An 18,900-nucleotide genomic window follows, 5' to 3' on the forward strand; every position below is an offset into this window, starting at 1 on the left:
AGTTCTTGAGCCAGCTGGGATCCTCAAGGAGGGGGTGATTCTTTCTGCCATCTCCTCTGATTTACGGCGGGTACTTCAGGAGTTTCAGGCTGATAAACCTGACCGCTGTCCTGTGGGGAAATTGTTTGTTCCTGAAAGATGGACTAGTAGGGTAATTTCTGAGGTTCATTGTTCGGTGTTGGCTGGTCACCCTGGTATTTTCAGTACCAGAGATTTGGTGGCTAGGTCCTTTTGGTGGCCTTCCTTGTCGCGGGAGGTGCGTTCGTTTGTGCAGTCCTGTGGCACCTGTGCTCGGGCTAAGCCTTGCTGTTCCCATGCCAGCGGGTTGCTTTTGCCTTTGCCTATTCCTGAGAGGCCCTGGACACATATTTCCATGGATTTTATTTCTGATCTTCCTGTTTCTCAGAAGATGTCTGTCATCTGGGTGGTTTGTGACCGGTTTTCTAAGATGGTCCATTTGGTACCGTTGCCTAAGTTGCCTTCCTCTTCTGATTTGGTTCCATTATTTTTTCAGCATGTGGTTCGTTTGCATGGTATTCCGGAAAATATTGTGTCTGACAGAGGTTCCCAGTTCGTTTCTAGGTTTTGGCGGTCCTTTTGTGCTAGAATGGGCATTGATTTGTCTTTTTCTTCTGCATTCCATCCTCAGACAAATGGCCAAACGGAGCGAACCAATCAGACCTTGGAAACCTATTTGAGATGCTTTGTGTCTGCTGATCAGGATGATTGGGTGACCTTTTTGCCGTTGGCCGAGTTTGCCCTTAATAATCGGGCTAGTTCGGCTACCTTGGTTTCGCCTTTTTTTTGTAACTTTGGTTTTCATCCTCGTTTTTCTTCAGGGCAGCTTGAGCCTTCTGACTGTCCTAGTGTGGATTCCGTGGTGGACAGGTTGCAGCAAATTTGGACTCATGTGGTGGACAATTTGACGTTGTCTCAGGAGAAGGCTCAGCGTTTTGCTAACCGTCGTCGGTGTGTTGGTCCCCGGCTTCGTGTTGGGGATTTGGTCTGGTTGTCTTCTCGTCATGTTCCTATGAAGGTTTCTTCCCCTAATTTCAAGCCTCGCTTTATTGGGCCTTATAAGATTTCTGAAATTATCAATCCAGTGTCTTTTCGTTTGGGCCTTCCATCTTCCTTTTCCATTCATAATGTGTTCCATAGATCCTTGTTGCGGAGATATGTGGTACCTATGGTTCCCTCCGTTGATCCTCCTGCTCCGGTGTTGGTTGAGGGGGAATTGGAATATGTGGTAGAGAAGATTTTGGATTCTCGTTTTTCGAGGCGAAAGCTTCAGTATCTGGTCAAGTGGAAGGGTTATGGCCAGGAGGATAATTCTTGGGTTGTTGCCTCCGATGTTCATGCTCCCGATTTGGTTCATGCTTTCCATTTGGCTAGTCCTGATCGGCCTGGGAGCTCTGGTGAGGGTTCGGTGACCCCTCCTCAAGGGGGGGGGTACTGTTGTGAGTTCCGTTCTGGAGCTCCCTCCTGTGGTTGCTAATGGTATTTTTGCGAGTTCTGCCCTTGGGCTCCCTCTGGTGGTTTCAAGTGGAACTGCTGCTCCGTTAGGTAGCTGTAGCAGCTGTCTTCACTAATCGCCTTGCCTGGGTTTGTTATTTAAACCTGCTCTGGGCTTTAGTCCATGCCTGCTGTCAATGTTCTTGGTTGGATTTGATTCTTCCCTTGGATTTCTCATATGGCCAGTCCTTGTCTGCAAAAGATAAGTTTTGCTAGTTTTGTTTGTAGTAACAAAAAGAGAAATCCAGCTCACCATAGTGATGATCGCAGGAGGCTCGGAGCACGGAAACGCTGTGTCAAGGCGTGAGAGAACCAGAAAATGAAAAGGAATTCCAGCTCAACGAGGCAGTGAAAAGTAAAAACTTGGTACTTTATTCACTTCATATAAGAAGCAGAGGATAAAACATCAGCACAATGAAGATAAAAAACACACTATCTACGCGTTTCAGGTGACAAGGCACCCTTAGTCATAACTAAGGGTGCCTTGTCACCTGAAACGCGTAGATAGTGTGTTTTTTATCTTCATTGTGCTGATGTTTTATCCTCTGCTTCTTATATGAAGTGAATAAAGTACCAAGTTTTTACTTTTCACTGCCTCGTTGAGCTGGAATTCCTTTTCATTTTCTAGTTTTGTTTGTCCATTTGTTTGGACTCTATTGCTTTGCATTTTGTCTCTTTTGTCCAGCTTGTCACTATGTCTTATTCTGGCTAGCTGGATGCTCTGGGAAAGCAGATTTGCCCCTCCACACCGTGAGTCGGTGTGGAGTTCATTTTTGTAAACTCTGCGTGGATTTTGTAGTTTTTAATACTGACCGCACAGTATCCTTTGCTCTCTGTCTATCTAATTTAGTTTTGGCCTCCCTTTGCTGAAATCTAATTTCATTTCTGTGTTCATCATTTCCCTCTCCTTTCACAGTCAATATTTGTGGGGGATTGTCTTTCCTTTTGGGGGTTTCTCTGAGGCAAGATAGCTTTCTATTTCCTTCTTTAGGGGAAGTTATATCTTAGGCTGTGACGAGGTGTCTAGGGAGTGTCAGGAACATCCCACGGCTATTTCTAGTTGTGTTGTTAGGATTAGGGACTGCGGTCAGTAGAGATACCACCTTCTCAGAGCTCGTTCCATGTTGCGTTTTAGCCACCAGGTCATTTTAGTGTGGCCTCATAACCACCAGGTCATAACAATCACCTTTACACACTGAACGGGAAACCACTGGGTAAATCTGACAGGGAGAAGGACTTGGGGATCCTAGATAATTATAAACTTACCTGGAGCAGCCAGTGCCAGGCAGCAGCTGCCAAGGCAAACAGGATCATGGGGTGCATTAAAAGAGGTCTGGATATACATGATGAGAGCATTATACTGCCTCTGTACAAATCCCTAGTTAGATCGCACATGGAGTACTGTGTCCAGTTTTGGGCACCGGTGCTCAGGAAGGATATAATGGAACTAGAGAGAGTACAAAGGAGGGCAACAAAATTAATAAAGGGGATAGGAGAACTACAATACCCAGATAGATTAGCGAAATTAGGATTATTTAGTCTAGAAAAAAGACGACTGAGGGGCGATCTAATAACCATGTATAAGTATATAAGGGGACAATACAAATATCTCGCTGAGGATCTGTTTATACCAAGGAAAGTGACGGGCACAAGGGGGCATTCTTTGCGTCTGGAGGAGAGAAGGTTTTTCCACCAACATAGAAGAGGATTCTTTACTGTTAGGGCAGTGAGAATCTGGAATTGCTTGCCTGAGGAGGTGGTGATGGCGAACTCAGTCGAGGGGTTCAAGAGAGGCCTCGATGTCTTCCTGGAGCAGAACAATATTGTATCATACAATTATTAGGTTCTGTAGAAGGACGTAGATCTGGGGATTTATTATGATGCAATATAGGCTGAACTGGATGGACAAATGTCTTTTTTCGGCCTTACTAACTATGTTACTATGTTACTATGTTATGACCAGGTTGTGGAGTGATTTCGCAATGACCACAGACACGACAGGTACTGCTGCATCAATTCAAAGTGACAGGAGACAGCATTTTTCCAGTATGGTTACCAACTATTTTTCCTCCCTTATCGATGTTCTCCCTCACAGGTAATTCCCCTTTAATTATTGGGCATCTAAAATAGACACCTGGCCTGAATTGGCAGAATATGCATTACAGGAGCTCGCTTGCCCAGCTCCTAGTGTGCAATCAGAAAGAGTCTTCAGTGCTGCTGGTTCAATACTGACCGAAAAAAGGACAAGTCTGGCTACCTGAAATGTTGATGATCTAACCTTCATTAAAATGAACCAATCATGGATTTCAAATTATTTTGCCCCACCTTTCCCTGCTGACACGTAACTTGCCTTAAAATTGTTTTGCTTTTGGCCTCCTCTTACTGACTGCTCCAATTCCTCCATTTGCAGCTGCTGAATGTCCACCATAGACCATTTTTATACCTCTCTAAATGGGCTGACTCCCCCAACAGGGCCGTGGTCACCACTTGGCGCAAGCACCCGTGCGAGTGCCGTTTGCCTGGACAGGTGGATGTGCCCACTCTTGGGTGATGGCACTGGCTTAGGGTCCCTCATAGTACAATGAAGTGTCTCTGATGGTGGTGGTACACAACCAACGTCAGACACACTGTCATAATATGAGGGATTTCTGTGCCAGTATCGCCTCCCACGAGAGAGTGTTCCCCCCAGCTCGAACAGTGCTCTACCACTTGCAAAACTTACCTCTCCCTGCTCCACCACTGTGTAGTCTGTGCTGTTAAATCCTTCAATGACACTGCCAATACAAATTTGTAGAAATGATAGATGATAGTAAAAAAATATACAGGGGCCCTGGCCTCCATTTAGACCAGTTAATATTTTGCATGAACTTCCACTGTCTACTACTCAGCAGAGGAGCCCAACCTTGTACCTAGCTATGCCACCAGTTTATTTATGATCTTTTTTTGGATGACATTTAGCCCACTTTATTATTTTGGCCTACTAACTGTGTCAGCCACTTATTACAGTTGTCCTCCACTGAACAAAGCAATGCCACCTGTGTTGTTGTGAATTCTGTGGCAGAGCTCCCTCCTGTTGTCACAAGTGGTACTTCGGCTGATTCTCTCTGTGAGCTTCCGTTGGTGGAGGAAAGTGGTACTGCGGCTTCTGAGTTTCCTTCCTCAGGTGATGTGGTGAAGTCGTTAGATGCTGCTCTATTTAACTCCACCTTGTGCTTTGATCCTGGCCTCCAGTCAATGTTCTAGTATTGGACCTGTTTCCTCCTGGATCGTTCCTGTGGTCTGCTGCTCTGCATAGCTAAGTTCCGCTTTGCTATTTTGTTTGCTGTTTTTTTCTGTCCAGCTTGTCTATTTGTTTTTTCCTGCTTGCTGGGAGCTCTGGGACGCAGAGGGTGTACCTCCATGCCGTTAGTTCGGTACGGAGGGTCTTTTTGCCCCCTTTGCGTGGTTTTTGTAGGGTTTTGTGTTGACCGCAAAGTTACTTTCCTATCCTCGCTCTGTTCAGAAAGTCGGGCCTCACTTTGCTAAATCTATTTCATCTCTACGTTTGTCTTTTCATCTTTACTCACAGTCATTATATGTGGGGGCTGCCTTTTCCTTTGGGGTATTTCTCTGAGGCAAGGTAGGCTTATTTTCTATCTTCAGGCTAGCTAGTTTCTCAGGCTGTGTCGAGTTTCATAGGGAGCGTTAGGCGCAATCCACGGCTGCCTTTAGTGTGTTGGTGAGGATTAGGGATTGCGGTCAGCAGAGTTTCCACGTCTCAGAGTTCGTTCTATGTTTTTGGGTTATTGTCAGGTCACTGTATGTGCTCTGACCTCAATGTCCATTGTGGTACTGAATTACCTTATCATGACAGTACTGGAGGCCAAAAGTACTAATGATTCTCAATAGAGGGAAAAAAGAAGTTCTGAGACCATTTTTTTTTCTCTGCACTGTGTTTTGCCTTTTTTTTTTTCCCTAGACATTTGGGTGTTTCAGGACACAGGTGTAGCGATGGACATTAAGGCTCTGTCTTCATGTGTGGATCAGCTCACGGCAAGAGTACAAAATATTCAAGACTTTGTGGTTCAGAATTCTATGTTAGAACCGAGAATTCCTATTCCTGATTTGTTTTTTGGAGATAGAACTAAATTTCTGAGTTTCAAAAATAATTGTAAACTATTTCTGGCTTTGAAACCTCGCTCCTCTGGTGACCCAGTTCAACAAGTTAGGATCATTATTTCTTTTTTACGTTGCGATCCTCAGGACTGGGCATTTTCTCTTGCGTCAGGAGATCCTGCATTAAGTAATATCGATGCGTTTTTCCTGGCGCTCGGATTGCTGTACGATGAACCTAATTCAGTGGATCAGGCAGAGAAAAATTTGCTGGCTCTGTGTCAGGGTCAGGATGAGATAGAGGTATATTGTCAGAAATTTAGAAAGTGGTTCGTACTCACTCAATGGATTGAAGGTGCGCTCGCAGCTATTTTCAGAAAAGGTCTCTCTGAAGCCTTTAAGGATGTCATGGCGGGATTTCCTATGCCTGCTGGTCTGAATGAGTCTATGTCTTTGGCCATTCAGATCGGTCGACGCTTGCGTGAGCGTAAATCTGTGCACCATTTGGCGGTATTACCTGAGCTTAAATCTGAGCCTATGCAGTGCGATAGGACTTTGACCAACGGCAAGAACACAGACGTCTGAATGTGCTGTGTTTCTACTGTGGTGATTCCACTCATGCTATCTCTGATTGTCCTAAGCGCACTAAGCGGTTCGCTAGGTCTGCCACCATTGGTACGGTACAGTCAAAATTTCTTCTGTCCGTTACCTTGATCTGCTCTTTGTCATCGTATTCTGTCATGGCATTTGTGGATTCAGGCGCTGCCCTGAATTTGATGGACTTGGAGTATGCTAGGCGTTGTGGGTTTTTCTTGGAGCCCTTGCAGTGTCCTATTCCATTGAGAGGAATTGATGCTACGCCTTTGGCCAAGAATAAGCCTCAGTACTGGACCCAGCTGACCATGTGCATGGCTCCTGCACATCAGGAGGTTATTCGCTTTCTGGTGTTGCATAATCTGCATGATGTGGTCGTGTTGGGGTTGCCATGGCTACAGGTCCATAATCCAGTATTAGATTGGAAATCCATGTCTGTGTCCAGCTGGGGTTGTCAGGGGTTGCATGGTGATGTCCCATTTCTGACTATTTCGTCATCCACCCCTTCTGAGGTTCCAGAGTTCTTGTCTGATTACCGGGATGTATTTGATGAGCCCAGGTCCGATACCCTACCTCCGCATAGGGATTGTGATTGTGCTATCGATTTGATTCCTGGTAGTAAATTCCCAAAAGGTCGACTGTTTAATTTATCTGTGCCTGAGCACGCCGCTATGCGGAGTTATGTGAAGGAGTCCTTGGAGAAGGGGCATATTCGCCCGTCATCGTCGCCATTAGGAGCAGGGTTCTTTTTTGTGGCCAAGAAGGATGGTTCACTGAGACCTTGTATAGATTACCGCCTTCTAAATAAGATCACGGTTAAATTTCAGTACCCTTTGCCGTTGTTATCTGATTTGTTTGCTCGGATTAAGGGGGCTAGTTGGTTCACCAAGTTAGATCTTCGTGGTGCGTATTAAGCGAGGCGATGAATGGAAAACTGCATTTAATACGCCCTAGGGCCATTTTGAGTATCTAGTAATGCCATTCGGACTTGCCAATGCTCCATCAGTGTTTCAGTCCTTTATGCATGACACCTTCCGAGAGTACCTGGATAAATTCCTGATTGTGTACTTGGATGACATTTTGATCTTCTCGGATGATTGGGAGTCTCATGTGAAGCAGGTCAGAACGGTGTTTCAGGTCCTGCGTGCTAATTCTTTGTTTGTGAAGGGATCAAAGTGTCTCTTTGGTGTTCAGAAGGTTTCATTTTTGGGGTTCATCTTTTCCCCTTCTACTATCGAGATGGACCCTGTTAAGGTCCAAGCCATCCATGATTGGACTCAGCCGACATCTCTGAAAAGTCTGCAAAAGTTCCTGGGCTTTGCTAATTTTTATCGTCGCTTCATCTGCAATTTTTCTAGTATTGCTAAACCATTGACCGATTTGACCAAGAAGGGTGCTGATGTGGTCAATTGGTCTTCTGCTGCTGTGGAAGCTTTTCAAGAGTTGAAGCGTCGTTTTTCTTCTGCCCCTGTGTTGTGTCAACCAGATGTTTCACTTCCGTTCCAGGTCGAGGTTGATGCTTCTGAGATTGGAGCAGGGGCTGTTTTGTCGCAGAGAAGTTCTGATTGCTCGGTGATGAAACCATGCGCCTTCTTTTCCAGGAAGTTTTCGCCTGCTGAGCGAAATTATGATGTGGGCAATCGAGAGTTGCTGGCCATGAAGTGGGCATTCGAGGAGTGGCGTCATTGGATTGAAGGAACTAAGCATCGCGTGGTGGTATTGACTGATCATAAGAACTTGACTTATCTCGAGTCTGCCAAGCGCTTGAATCCTAGACAGGCTCGTTGGTCGCTGGTTTTTGCCCGTTTTGACTTTGTGATTTCGTACCTTCCTGCTCTAAAAATGTGAATGCGGATGCTCTGTCTAGGAGTTTTGTGCCCGACTCTCCGGGTTTATCTGAGCCGGCGGGTATCCTCAAAGAGGGAGTAATTGTGTCTGCCATCTCCCCTGATTTGCGGCGGGTGCTGCAAAAATTTCAGGCTAATAAACCTGATCGTTGCCCAGCGGAGAAACTGTTTGTCCCTGATAGGTGGACGAATAAAGTTATCTCTGAGGTTCATTGTTCGGTGTTGGCTGGTCATCCTGGAATCTTTGGTACCAGAGATTTGGTGGCTAGATCCTTTTGGTGGCCATCTCTGTCGCGGGATGTGCATACTTTTGTGCAGTCCTGTGGGATTTGTGCTCGGGCTAAGCCCTGCTGTTCTCGTGCCAGTGGGTTGCTTTTGCCCTTGCCGATCCCGAAGAGGCCTTGGACACATATCTCTATGGATTTTATTTCAGATCTTCCCGTCTCTCAAAAGATGTCAGTCATTTGGGTGGTCTGTGATCGCTTCTCTAAGATGGTCCATTTGGTACCCTTGTCTAAATTACCTTCCTCCTCTGATTTGGTGCCATTGTTCTTCCAGCATGTGGTTCGTTTACATGGCATTCCAGAGAATATCGTTTCTGACAGAGGTTCCCAGTTTGTTTTGAGGTTTTGGCGAGCCTTTTGTGGTAGGATGGGCATTGACTTGTCTTTTTCCTCGGCTTTCCATCCTCAGTCTAATGGCCAGACCGAACGAACCAATCAGACCTTGGAAACATATCTGAGATGCTTTGTTTTTGCTGATCAGGATGATTGGGTGTCCTTTTTGCCTTTGGCTGAGTTCGCCCTTAATAATCGGGCCAGCTCGGCTACCTTGGTTTCGCCTTTTTTCTGCAACTCTGGGTTCCATCCTCGTTTCTCTTCAGGGCAGGTTGAGTCTTCGGACTGTCCTGGTGTGGATACTGTGGTGGACAGGTTGCAGCAGATTTGGACTCATGTAGAGGACAATTTGACCTTGTCCCAGGAGAAGGCTCAACGTTTCGCTAATCGCAGACGCTGTGTGAGTCCCCGACTTCGTGTTGGGGATTTGGTTTGGTTATCTCCTCATCATATTCCTATGAAGGTTTCCTCTCCTAAGTTTAAACCTCGTTTCATTGGTCAGTATAGGATTTCTGAGGTTCTTAATCCTGTGTCTTTTCGTCTGACCCTTCCAGATTCTTTTTCCATACATAACGTATTCCATAGGTCATTGTTGCGGAGATACGTGGCACCTATGGTTCCATCTGTTGATCCTCCTGCCCCGGTTTTGGTGGAGGGGGAGTTGGAGTATTTTGTGGAGAAGATTTTGGATTCTTGTGTTTCAAGACGGAAACTCCAGTATCTGGTTAAGTGGAAGGGTTATGCTCAAGAAGATAATTCCTGGGTCTTTGCCTCTGATGTCCATGCTCCCGATCTTGTTCGTGCCTTTCATATGGCTCATCCTGGTCGTCCTGGGGGCTCTGGTGAGGGTTTGGTGACCCCTCCTCAAGGGGGGGGTACTGTTGTGAATTCTGTGGCAGAGCTCCCTCCTGTGGTCACAAGTGGTACTTCGGCTGATTCTCTCTGTGAGCTTCCGTTGGTGGAGGAAAGTGGTACTGCGGCTTCTGAGTTTCCTTCCTCAGGTGATGTGGTGAAGTCGTTATGTGCTGCTCTATTTAACTCCACCTTGTGCTTTGATCCTGGCCTCCAGTCAATGTTCTAGTATTGGACCTGTTTCCTCCTGGATCGTTCCTGTGGTCTGCTGCTCTGCATAGCTAAGTTCCGCTTTGCTATTTTGTTTGCTGTTTTTTTCTGTCCAGCTTGTCTATTTGTTTTTTCCTGCTTGCTGGGAGCTCTGGGACGCAGAGGGTGTACCTCCATGCCGTTAGTTCGGTACGGAGGGTCTTTTTGCCCCCTTTGCGTGGTTTTTGTAGGGTTTTTTGTTGACTGCAAAGTTACTTTCCTATCCTCGCTCTGTTCAGAAAGTCGGGCCTCACTTTGCTAAATCTATTTCATCTCTACGTTTGTCTTTTCATCTTTACTCACAGTCATTATATGTGGGGGCTGCCTTTTCCTTTGGGGTATTTCTCTGAGGCAAGGTAGGCTTATTTTCTATCTTCAGGCTAGCTAGTTTCTCAGGCTGTGTCGAGTTGCATAGGGAGCGTTAGGCGCAATCCACGGCTGCCTTTAGTGTGTTGGTGAGGATTAGGGATTGCGGTCAGCAGAGTTTCCACGTCTCAGAGTTCGTTCTATGTTTTTGGGTTATTGTCAGGTCACTGTATGTGCTCTGACCTCAATGTCCATTGTGGTACTGAATTACCTTATCATGACACTGTGTACTCCTCTTACCTATTTTGTACTGCATTTAGCCTACTTTTTTATTTTAGGCTTACTAAGTTTGTTTGAGCCTCTCATAACAGTTGTCCTCCTCCGCTGAACAAAGCTATGCTGCCTGTGTACTCCTCTTACCAATTTTGAACTGCATTTAGCCTACTTTTTTATTTTAGGCCTATTAAGTCTGTCTGAGCCACTTATTACAGTTGTCCTCCAATGAACAAAGATATGCCGCCTGTGTACTCCTCTTACCAATATTGAACTGGATTTAGCCTGCTTACTTACTTGGGCCTAGTAACTGTGGGAGCCTCTCATAACAGTTGTCCTCCTCCGCTGAAAAAAGCTATGCCGCCTGTGTACTCCTCTTACCAATTTTGAACTGCATTTAGCCTGCTTACTTACTTGGGCCTAGTAACTGTGGGAGCCTCTCATAACAGTTGTCCTCCTCCGCTGAAAAAGCTATGCCGCCTGTGTACTCCTCTTACCAATTTTGAACTGCATTTAGCCTGCTTACTTACTTGGGCCTAGTAACTGTGGGAGCCTCTCATAACAGATGTCCTCCTCCGCTGAAAAAAGCTATGCCGCCTGTGTACTCCTCATATATTTTGAACTGCATTTAGCCTACTTACTTACTTGAGCCAGCCCTACCCTCCACAACTTTAGCCAAATGACCCCCAGTTTTCAATGCCTAACTATTATTATAAAGTTAATTAAGATTGACAAGCTTAAGTAATAAGAAATGATGTTTTTGACATTAAAATGGGCACTGTAGGTGTTTTCCTGTTCTCCACTCACTGCCGACTTTGATTCCCCATTGACTTGCATTGGGTTTCGTGTTTCAGTCGGCCCCCGACTTTTCGCAATAATCGGCCGATTTCACCCGACCAGACTTTTGAGAAAGTCGGGTTTCGTGAAACCCGACTCGATCCTAAAAAAATAAAAGTCGCTCAACTCTAACCACAAGTATAACAAAGGCAGCAAGGGTAACATTTAAATAGTGTAAGGATTTCACTATGCTATTTAATCATTACTCTTGCTACCTTTGTTTTTCTTGTGGTCCTTCCTGATGAAGAAGTATTTTGTACTTTGAAACGTGTAGAATAAAGGACAATTTGGTTTGATATTCTGGGATATACGTCTAATCATTTATTCGCACACGCTGAAATCATCCACAATCCTTTCCTTTCTGTCTTGAATATTGAAAGTCTGGCAGCTCCATAAATTTTACTTTAATTTCCAAAATATTTAAAGATACTACTATTATTCTCCAAATACAGTTAGGGCCAGAAATATTTGGACAGTGACACAAGTTTTGTTATTTTAGCTGTTTACAAAAACATGTTCAGAAATACAATTATATATATAATATGGGCTGAAAGTGCACACTCCCAGCTGCAATATGATAGTTTCCACATCCAAATCGGAGAAAGGGTTTAGGAATCATAGCTCTGTAATGCATAGCGTCCTCTTTTTCAAGGGACCAAAAGTAATTGGACAATGGACTCTAAGGGCTGCAATTAACTCTGAAGGCGTCTCCCTCGTTAACCTGTAATCAATGAAGTAGTTAAAAGGTCAGGGGTGGATTCCAGGTGTGTGGTTTTGCATTTGGAAGCTGTTGCTGTGAGCAGACAACATGCGGTCAAAGGAACTCTCAATTGAGGTGAAGCAGAACATCCTGAGGCTGAAAAAAAAGAAAAAATCCATCAGAGAGATAGCAGACATGGATAGCTTGGAGTAGCAAAATCAACAGTTGGGTACATTCTGAGAAAAAAGGAATTGACTGGTGAGCTTGGGAACTCAAAAAGGCCTGGGCATCCACGGATGACAACAGTGGTGGATGATCGCCGCATACTTAATTTGGTGAAGAAGAACCCGTTCACAACATCAACTGAAGTCCAGAACACTCTCAGTGAAGTAGGTGTATCTGTCTCTAAGTCAACAGTAAAGAGAAGACTCCATGACAGTAAATACAAAGGGTTCACATCTAGATGCAAACCATTCATCAATACCAAAAATAGACAGGTCAGAGTTAAATTTGCAGAAAAACACCTCAAGAAGCCAGCTCAGTTCTGGAAAAGTATTCTATGGACAGATGAGACAAAGATAAACCTGTACCAGAATGATGGGAAGAAAAAAGTTTGGAGAAGAAAGGGAACGGCACATGATCCAAGGCACACCACATCCTCTGTAAAACATGGTGGAGGCAACGTGATGGCATGGGCATGCATGGCTTTCAATGGCACTGGGTCACTTGTGTTTATTGATGACATAAGAGCAGACAAGAGTAGCCGGATGAATTCTGAAGTGTACCGGGATATACTTTCAGCCCAGATTCAGCCAAATGCTGCAAAGTTGATTGGACGGCGCTTCATAGTACAGATGGACAATGACCCCAAGCATACAGCCAAAGCTACCCAGGAGTTCATGAGTGCCAAAAAGTGGAACATTCTGCAATGGCCAAGTCAATCTCCAGATCTAAACCCAATTGAGTATGCATTTCACTTGCTCAAATCCAGACTTATGACGGAAAGACCCACAAACAAGCAAGACCTGAAGGCTGCGGCTGTAAAGGCCTGGCAAAGCATTAAGAAGGAGGAAACCCAGCGTTTGGTGATGTCCATGGGTTCCAGACTTAAGGCAGTGATTGCCTCCAAAGGATTTGCAACAAAATATTGAAAATAAAAATATTTTGTTTGGGTTATGTTTATTTGTCCAATTACTTTTGACCTCCTAAAATGTGGAGTGTTTGTAAAGAAATGTGTACAATTCCTACATTTTCTATCAGATATTTTTGTTCAACCCTTCAAATTAAACATTACAATCTGCACTTGAATTCTGTTGTAGAGGTTTCATTTCAAATCCAATGTGGTGGCATGCAGAGCCCAAATCGCGAAAATTGTGTCACTGTCCAAATATTTCTGGCCCTAACTGTATATGGTATACATACACTAATCATGGTTTGATTTTGTAAAATGTGTATTATATTATATCATATGAACATTTGGCACTATTCACTTTCATATCTTGATCTAAAAGGCACCGGTGGCACCACTCTACAGATACTATACCTCTGGATCATAATCACCAGGTATCATGACCATGTCCTCTTCATGACACATGCACAGTACTTACAATTTCATTCAAGTAATACAATGAAATTAATAAACTGAGGAAGATTTAGTGCCCATTGCGGTACCATAAATTATTACATTGATACAGTACAGAAACCTATGTTCATATCTGTTTCAGTTCATTGTTCAGTTACAATTTATTATTACTTACGTACTTTGGATTTCAGGATATTTAATCATTAGCAAAAGGCCCCATCGCAAAGTGGTCGATGTGGTCTCCATTCCAGCAGCAAATAGATTGGTAACCAGTTTGCCCAAGTTTTTATCATGAAAGTATAACGTAGATTCTGGCTTATCCTTTGTACGATATAAAAAAAACAGTTTGGATAATTATTTTATTTTAGGAATTGAATTATGCAACTTAAATCTTAAGATTATCTGCAACACAATACTTAGTATTAACATTAGAATAACTTTGTAACATATAATATGAAAAGGTCAATTGTCTGTACCACACAACCAGCAGCTTGCATTCATCAGTTTTCTGGTGACTCGAAATGAAAAGCAAGACAGGAAGGATGGGCATATAGATTTAATGCATCAGATTGTTTCCTGAAAGATTGAGTGACAAAGGGAAAGAGAATGTGGAGCAGTTGGTGGGAGATGATATTTGAGCCTAAAAAGACTAAGGAGACTTATTTATTTTATTTTATTTTTTTAATGTCAATAAATGGAATTGTTTATATCCAAAATGTTAAATCCCCTATAGACTAATCACATATCAACTTACATCCATTTCTCAGGAGATGGACTTGTAGTCTTGAGATTTTTTTATATTGTTCAGTAATTTTGATTCTTAAGTCATCAGACAGCTCTCTTCTCGTCTTTGTGTTCTCCATGCTTAGGCCTCATACCCATTTGCGAGAAAAACGGACGAGTGCAATCCAATAAAAAATCGGTTTGCACTCAGACCAATGTTATTCAATAGGTGACATCTCATTTGCTAATTTTTTCTGAGCAAAAATCGGACTGAGAAAAAAATTGCAGCATGCTGCAATTTGCTGCAATTCTTGGAGACTCACCAATGTAAGTCAATGAGTGCGAGCAAAAAAATCAGATTTTTACGCACCAGTGTCCTTTAGAAAAGCCGGTAATTCAGTACGGTGTACAGTAAAATCACACTGACAGGTTAGAATAGAATAGATAAAATAAATGTCTACACATAGACATATGTCATATGTCATTGATATCTATAATATAAGGCTGGGAGCATCACTCTGTCTGAAGCCTTTATAGACTGCGCAAGCGCAAGCGCCGGCGCAGTCTGGACCCCACAGAGTGACGCCGCCCAGGAGATCGCGGTATGCGTAAGCACTGAACGCACACCGCGATCTCCAACGAGAAGCAGGGACGCGCCAGGAGGGTGAGTATGAGCTATACTCACCTGTCCTGTTCCAGCGCTGTGCGCCGCTCCATCTTCCGGGTCCTCTGCCTGTGACGTTCACAGTTCAGAGGGCGCGATGACGTGCTTAATGCGTGCTACCTTCTGACTGAACAGTCACAGCCAGAGGACCCGGAACACGGAGCGGCACGCAGCACTGGATCAGGGCCAGGTGAATATAGCAAGTGTCGGGGGCCTGAGCTAGTGGCGACTCCGGCACCTGACCCCCACAGCGCGCCGGTGTCCCCGCCTGCTCAGATACCCCAGCACTCGGCGCCCAGCGACGAAAGGTGAGTATGGTATTTTTTTTTATATATCGAAGCAGCATACGGGGCATATACTATGGAGCATCTTATGGGGCCATCAACCATAATGGAGCAGTGTACCGGGGCATATACTATTGAGCATCTTATGGGGGCCATAAACCTTTATGGAGCAGTGTACGGGGGCATATACTATGGAGCATCTTATGGGGGCCATAAACCTTTATGGAGCAGCGTATGGGGCATATGCATGTGAGCAGCAAATTACAGAACGGTGGTGCAGGATGGGAGCAGCACATGACAGAATGGGGCGCAGAATGGGAGCAGCACATGACAGAATAGGGCAGCACATGACAGATCGGGGGTGCAGGATGGCAGCAGCATATGACAGAACGGGGGTGCAGGATGGCAGCAGCACATGACAGAACGGGGGCACAGGATCGGAGCAGCACATGACAGAATGGGGGCACATGATGGCATCAGCACATGACAGAATGGAGGTGCAGGATGGAAGCAGCACATGACAGAACGGGGGTGCAGGATGGCAGCAGCACATGACAGAACAGGGGTGCAGGATTGAAGCAGCACATGACAGAACGGGGTCGCAGGATGGGAGCAGCACATGACAGAACGGGGTTGCAGGATGGAAGCAGCACATGACAGAACGGGGGCGCAGGATGGGAGCAGCACATGACAGGATAGGGGCACAGGATGGGAGCAGCAAATGACAGAATGGAGGCGCAGGATTGGTGCAGCACATGTCAGAATGGAGGTGCAGGATAGGTGCAGCACATGTCAGAATGGGGGCGCAGGATGGAGCAGCACATGACAGACTGGGGGCGCAGGATGGGTGCAGCAAATGACACGATGGGGAGGCAGGATGGAGCAGCACATGACAGGATGGGGTTGCAGGAGGGAGCAGCTCATGACAGGATGGGGACGCAGGATGGAGCAGCACATAACAGGATGGAGACCATATACCAATATAAATGCTCGCCACCCGGGCGTAGAATGGGTTCAATAGCAAGTATATTTATATTTCACATAGAGCTATATAGCATAAAAGCCGGTAATTTAATTGTCGGTTTTGCTAAGTCTTACCAAACCCGACAGGATATGAGACATGGTTTACATACAGTAAACCATTTCATATCCATTATATTTTTACATATTCCTCACTAATAATGTTAGAAGTGTTTGTGTGTAAAATTTGGGAGCTCTAGGTGTTAAATTAAAGGGTTAATTCACAAAAAAACTGGCATGGGCTCCCGTGCAATTTTCTCCGCCAGAGAGGGAAAGCCACTGACTGAGGGCAGATATTGATAGCCCTGAGAGGGACCATTGTTACTGCCCCCCAGCTAAAACATCTGCCTACAGCCACCCCAGAAAAGGCGCATCTGTAAGATGTGCCTTTTCCAGCACTTAGCCTCTTTCTTCCCTGCAGCAGTGGGATATGGGGTAACAAGGGGGTAATGCCACCTTGCTATTGTAAGGTGACATTAAGCCTGGTTAATAATGGAGAAGTGTCAATGAGACACCTATCCTTTATTAAGCCACTAGTCTGAAAGGGTTAAAACACACACACACTCACACACACATTAAGAATAAAGTATTTTAGTTAAAAAAAGAAAGACACAGGGTTTTTTTATTACTTCTGAAAAAAAATCCCCCCCAAAAAGTAACAATATCCCATACCTGTCCGCGGTACAGTCATGTCCCACGCAGTAAATCCATCTCAAGAGGTTACATTCATTTACAACCAGGAGCGATGCTGATGCTGCCACTCCCAGCTGTAAAACACTGGGGAATTAATTAAATGAGGTAAAGTAGGTTCGGTGACTAGTGGTGCTGTCAACGAAGCTGCGCCCCCTGGTGGCATAAACTCATATGAACTGTAGCATGAGAAAATATGCAGAAAAATTCCCACGCTACAGTTTATATGAGTTTATGCCACCAGGGGGTGAAGCTTCGGTGATGGCACCGCTAGTCACCGAAGCTATGTTACCTTCGTTTCATTCATTCCCCAGTCTTTTACAGCCAAGAGCGGCCGCATCATCAGCGCTCCCGGATGTAAATGTATTTAACCACTTGAGATGGATTTACAGCGTGGGACATGACTATACAGCGGACAGGTATTGGATATTGTTGTGGTTTTTTTGGAATATTTTTTCAGCGTACAATAAAGATAATAAAACCCTGTGTCTTTCTTTCTTTCGTTGAAACACTTTATTCTTAATGTGTGTGTGTTTTTTTAACCGTTTCAGACTAGTGGCTTAATAATGGATAGGTGTCTCAAAAGCATCATATAGTGTGCAAAACTTGTTCATAATGCATAAAATTGGAGATAGCAATCTAAAACTGCATCTTCTAGGATACACTAAAGTTTCTGTGCACAATGCCCGAGAGTGACATGTTTTGTCCATAGTTGTAGGCTGGTGGCCCAAATGTGGCATGTGCAGTAGAGTAGGAGCCACCAGAGGGAGGTCACCTTGCTGTGATTGATGGGCATACATGAATTGCCCAATTTATGTGCCAAGATCCTTCATTTCCATCTATTACTGTAAAATTTATGGAAAAAAAGTGAAAAAAATTGTCAAAAAATATTTTTGAGAAGTATAATCTATATTTCTATATTGAGTGTTTGTCTGTGTTTTCTGTTGTGAATTCTGTTATCAAACTCCCTCCTGTGGTCATGAATGGTACTTCGGCGAGTTCTGTCCATGGACTCCCTCTGGTGGCTGTGAGTGGAGCTGCTGGTTCTGAGGTTCCTTCCACAGGTGACTTAGTTTATTCTTTGGCTGGCTGCTCTATTTAACTCCACTCAGATCGTTACTCCATGCCAGCTGTCAATGTTCTTGTACTGGTTCAGTTCGTTCGTGGATCTTTCTGGTGACCTGTCTACTCCAGCAAAAGCTAAGTCCCTGCTAGTTAATTATTTGTTCATTGTTTTCTTGTCCAGCTTGCTATCATGATTTTGCCTTGCTAGCTGGAAGCTCTGGGATGCAGAGTGGCACCTCCGCACCATGAGTCGGTGCGGGGGTCTTTTTGCACACTCTGCGTGGTCTTTTTGTAGTTTTTGTGCTGACCGCAAAGATACCTTTCCTATCCTCAGTCTGTTTAGTAAGTCTGGCCTCCTTTGCTGAAACCTGTTTCATTTCTGTGTTTGTGACTTTCATCTTAACTCACAGTCAATATATGTGGGGGGCTGCCTTTTCCTTTGGGGAATTTTCTCTGAGACAAGGTAGGCTTTATTTTCTATCTCTAGGGCTAGTTAGCTCTTAGGCTGTGAAGAGGTGTCTAGGCAGAGTTAGGTACGCTCCACGGCTATTCCTAGTGTGTGTGATAGGATTAGGGGTTGCGGTCAGCAGAGCTCCCACTTTCCAGAGCTTGTCCTGTGTTAGTTTTACCATCAGGTCGTTCCGGGTGCTCCTAACCACCAGGTCCATAACAGTTTTCACATGGCCTAGATTCATGCACATGTGCTGCTGCGCTCTTTTGTATATATATATATATATATATATATATACATATATATACACAGTGTAGAGGAAAAGTTTGGACACACCTTCTCATTTAAAGATTTTTCTGTATTTTCATGACTATGAAAATTGTAAATTCACACTGAGAGCATCAAAACAAAACTATGAGTTAACACATGTGGAATTATATACTTAACAAAAAAAGTGTTAACCAACTAAATATATGTCTTATATTCTAGGTTCTTCAAAGTAGCCACCTTTTGCTTTGATGACTGCTTTGCACACTCTTGGC

At 44.4% G+C, this 18,900-nt stretch overlaps 1 protein-coding gene across 4 annotated transcripts in view; it reads right to left on the minus strand.

Moving 5' to 3' along the window:
• LOC138638736 (cytochrome P450 2B4-like) overlaps window positions 1-18,900 on the minus strand; it is a 509,280-nt gene that overhangs the window by 19,643 nt on the left and 470,737 nt on the right. For all 4 annotated transcript variants that reach the window (XM_069728278.1, XM_069728282.1, XM_069728281.1 and 1 more), the window contains one exon: window positions 13,641-13,782. In XM_069728278.1, coding sequence (XP_069584379.1) covers window positions 13,641-13,782 — 142 coding nt within the window. The remainder of the gene's footprint in view (window positions 1-13,640; window positions 13,783-18,900) is intronic.

The sequence above is a fragment of the Ranitomeya imitator genome, chromosome 5 (genome assembly GCF_032444005.1).
Source record: "Ranitomeya imitator isolate aRanImi1 chromosome 5, aRanImi1.pri, whole genome shotgun sequence".
Lineage (NCBI taxonomy): Eukaryota > Metazoa > Chordata > Amphibia > Anura > Dendrobatidae > Ranitomeya > Ranitomeya imitator.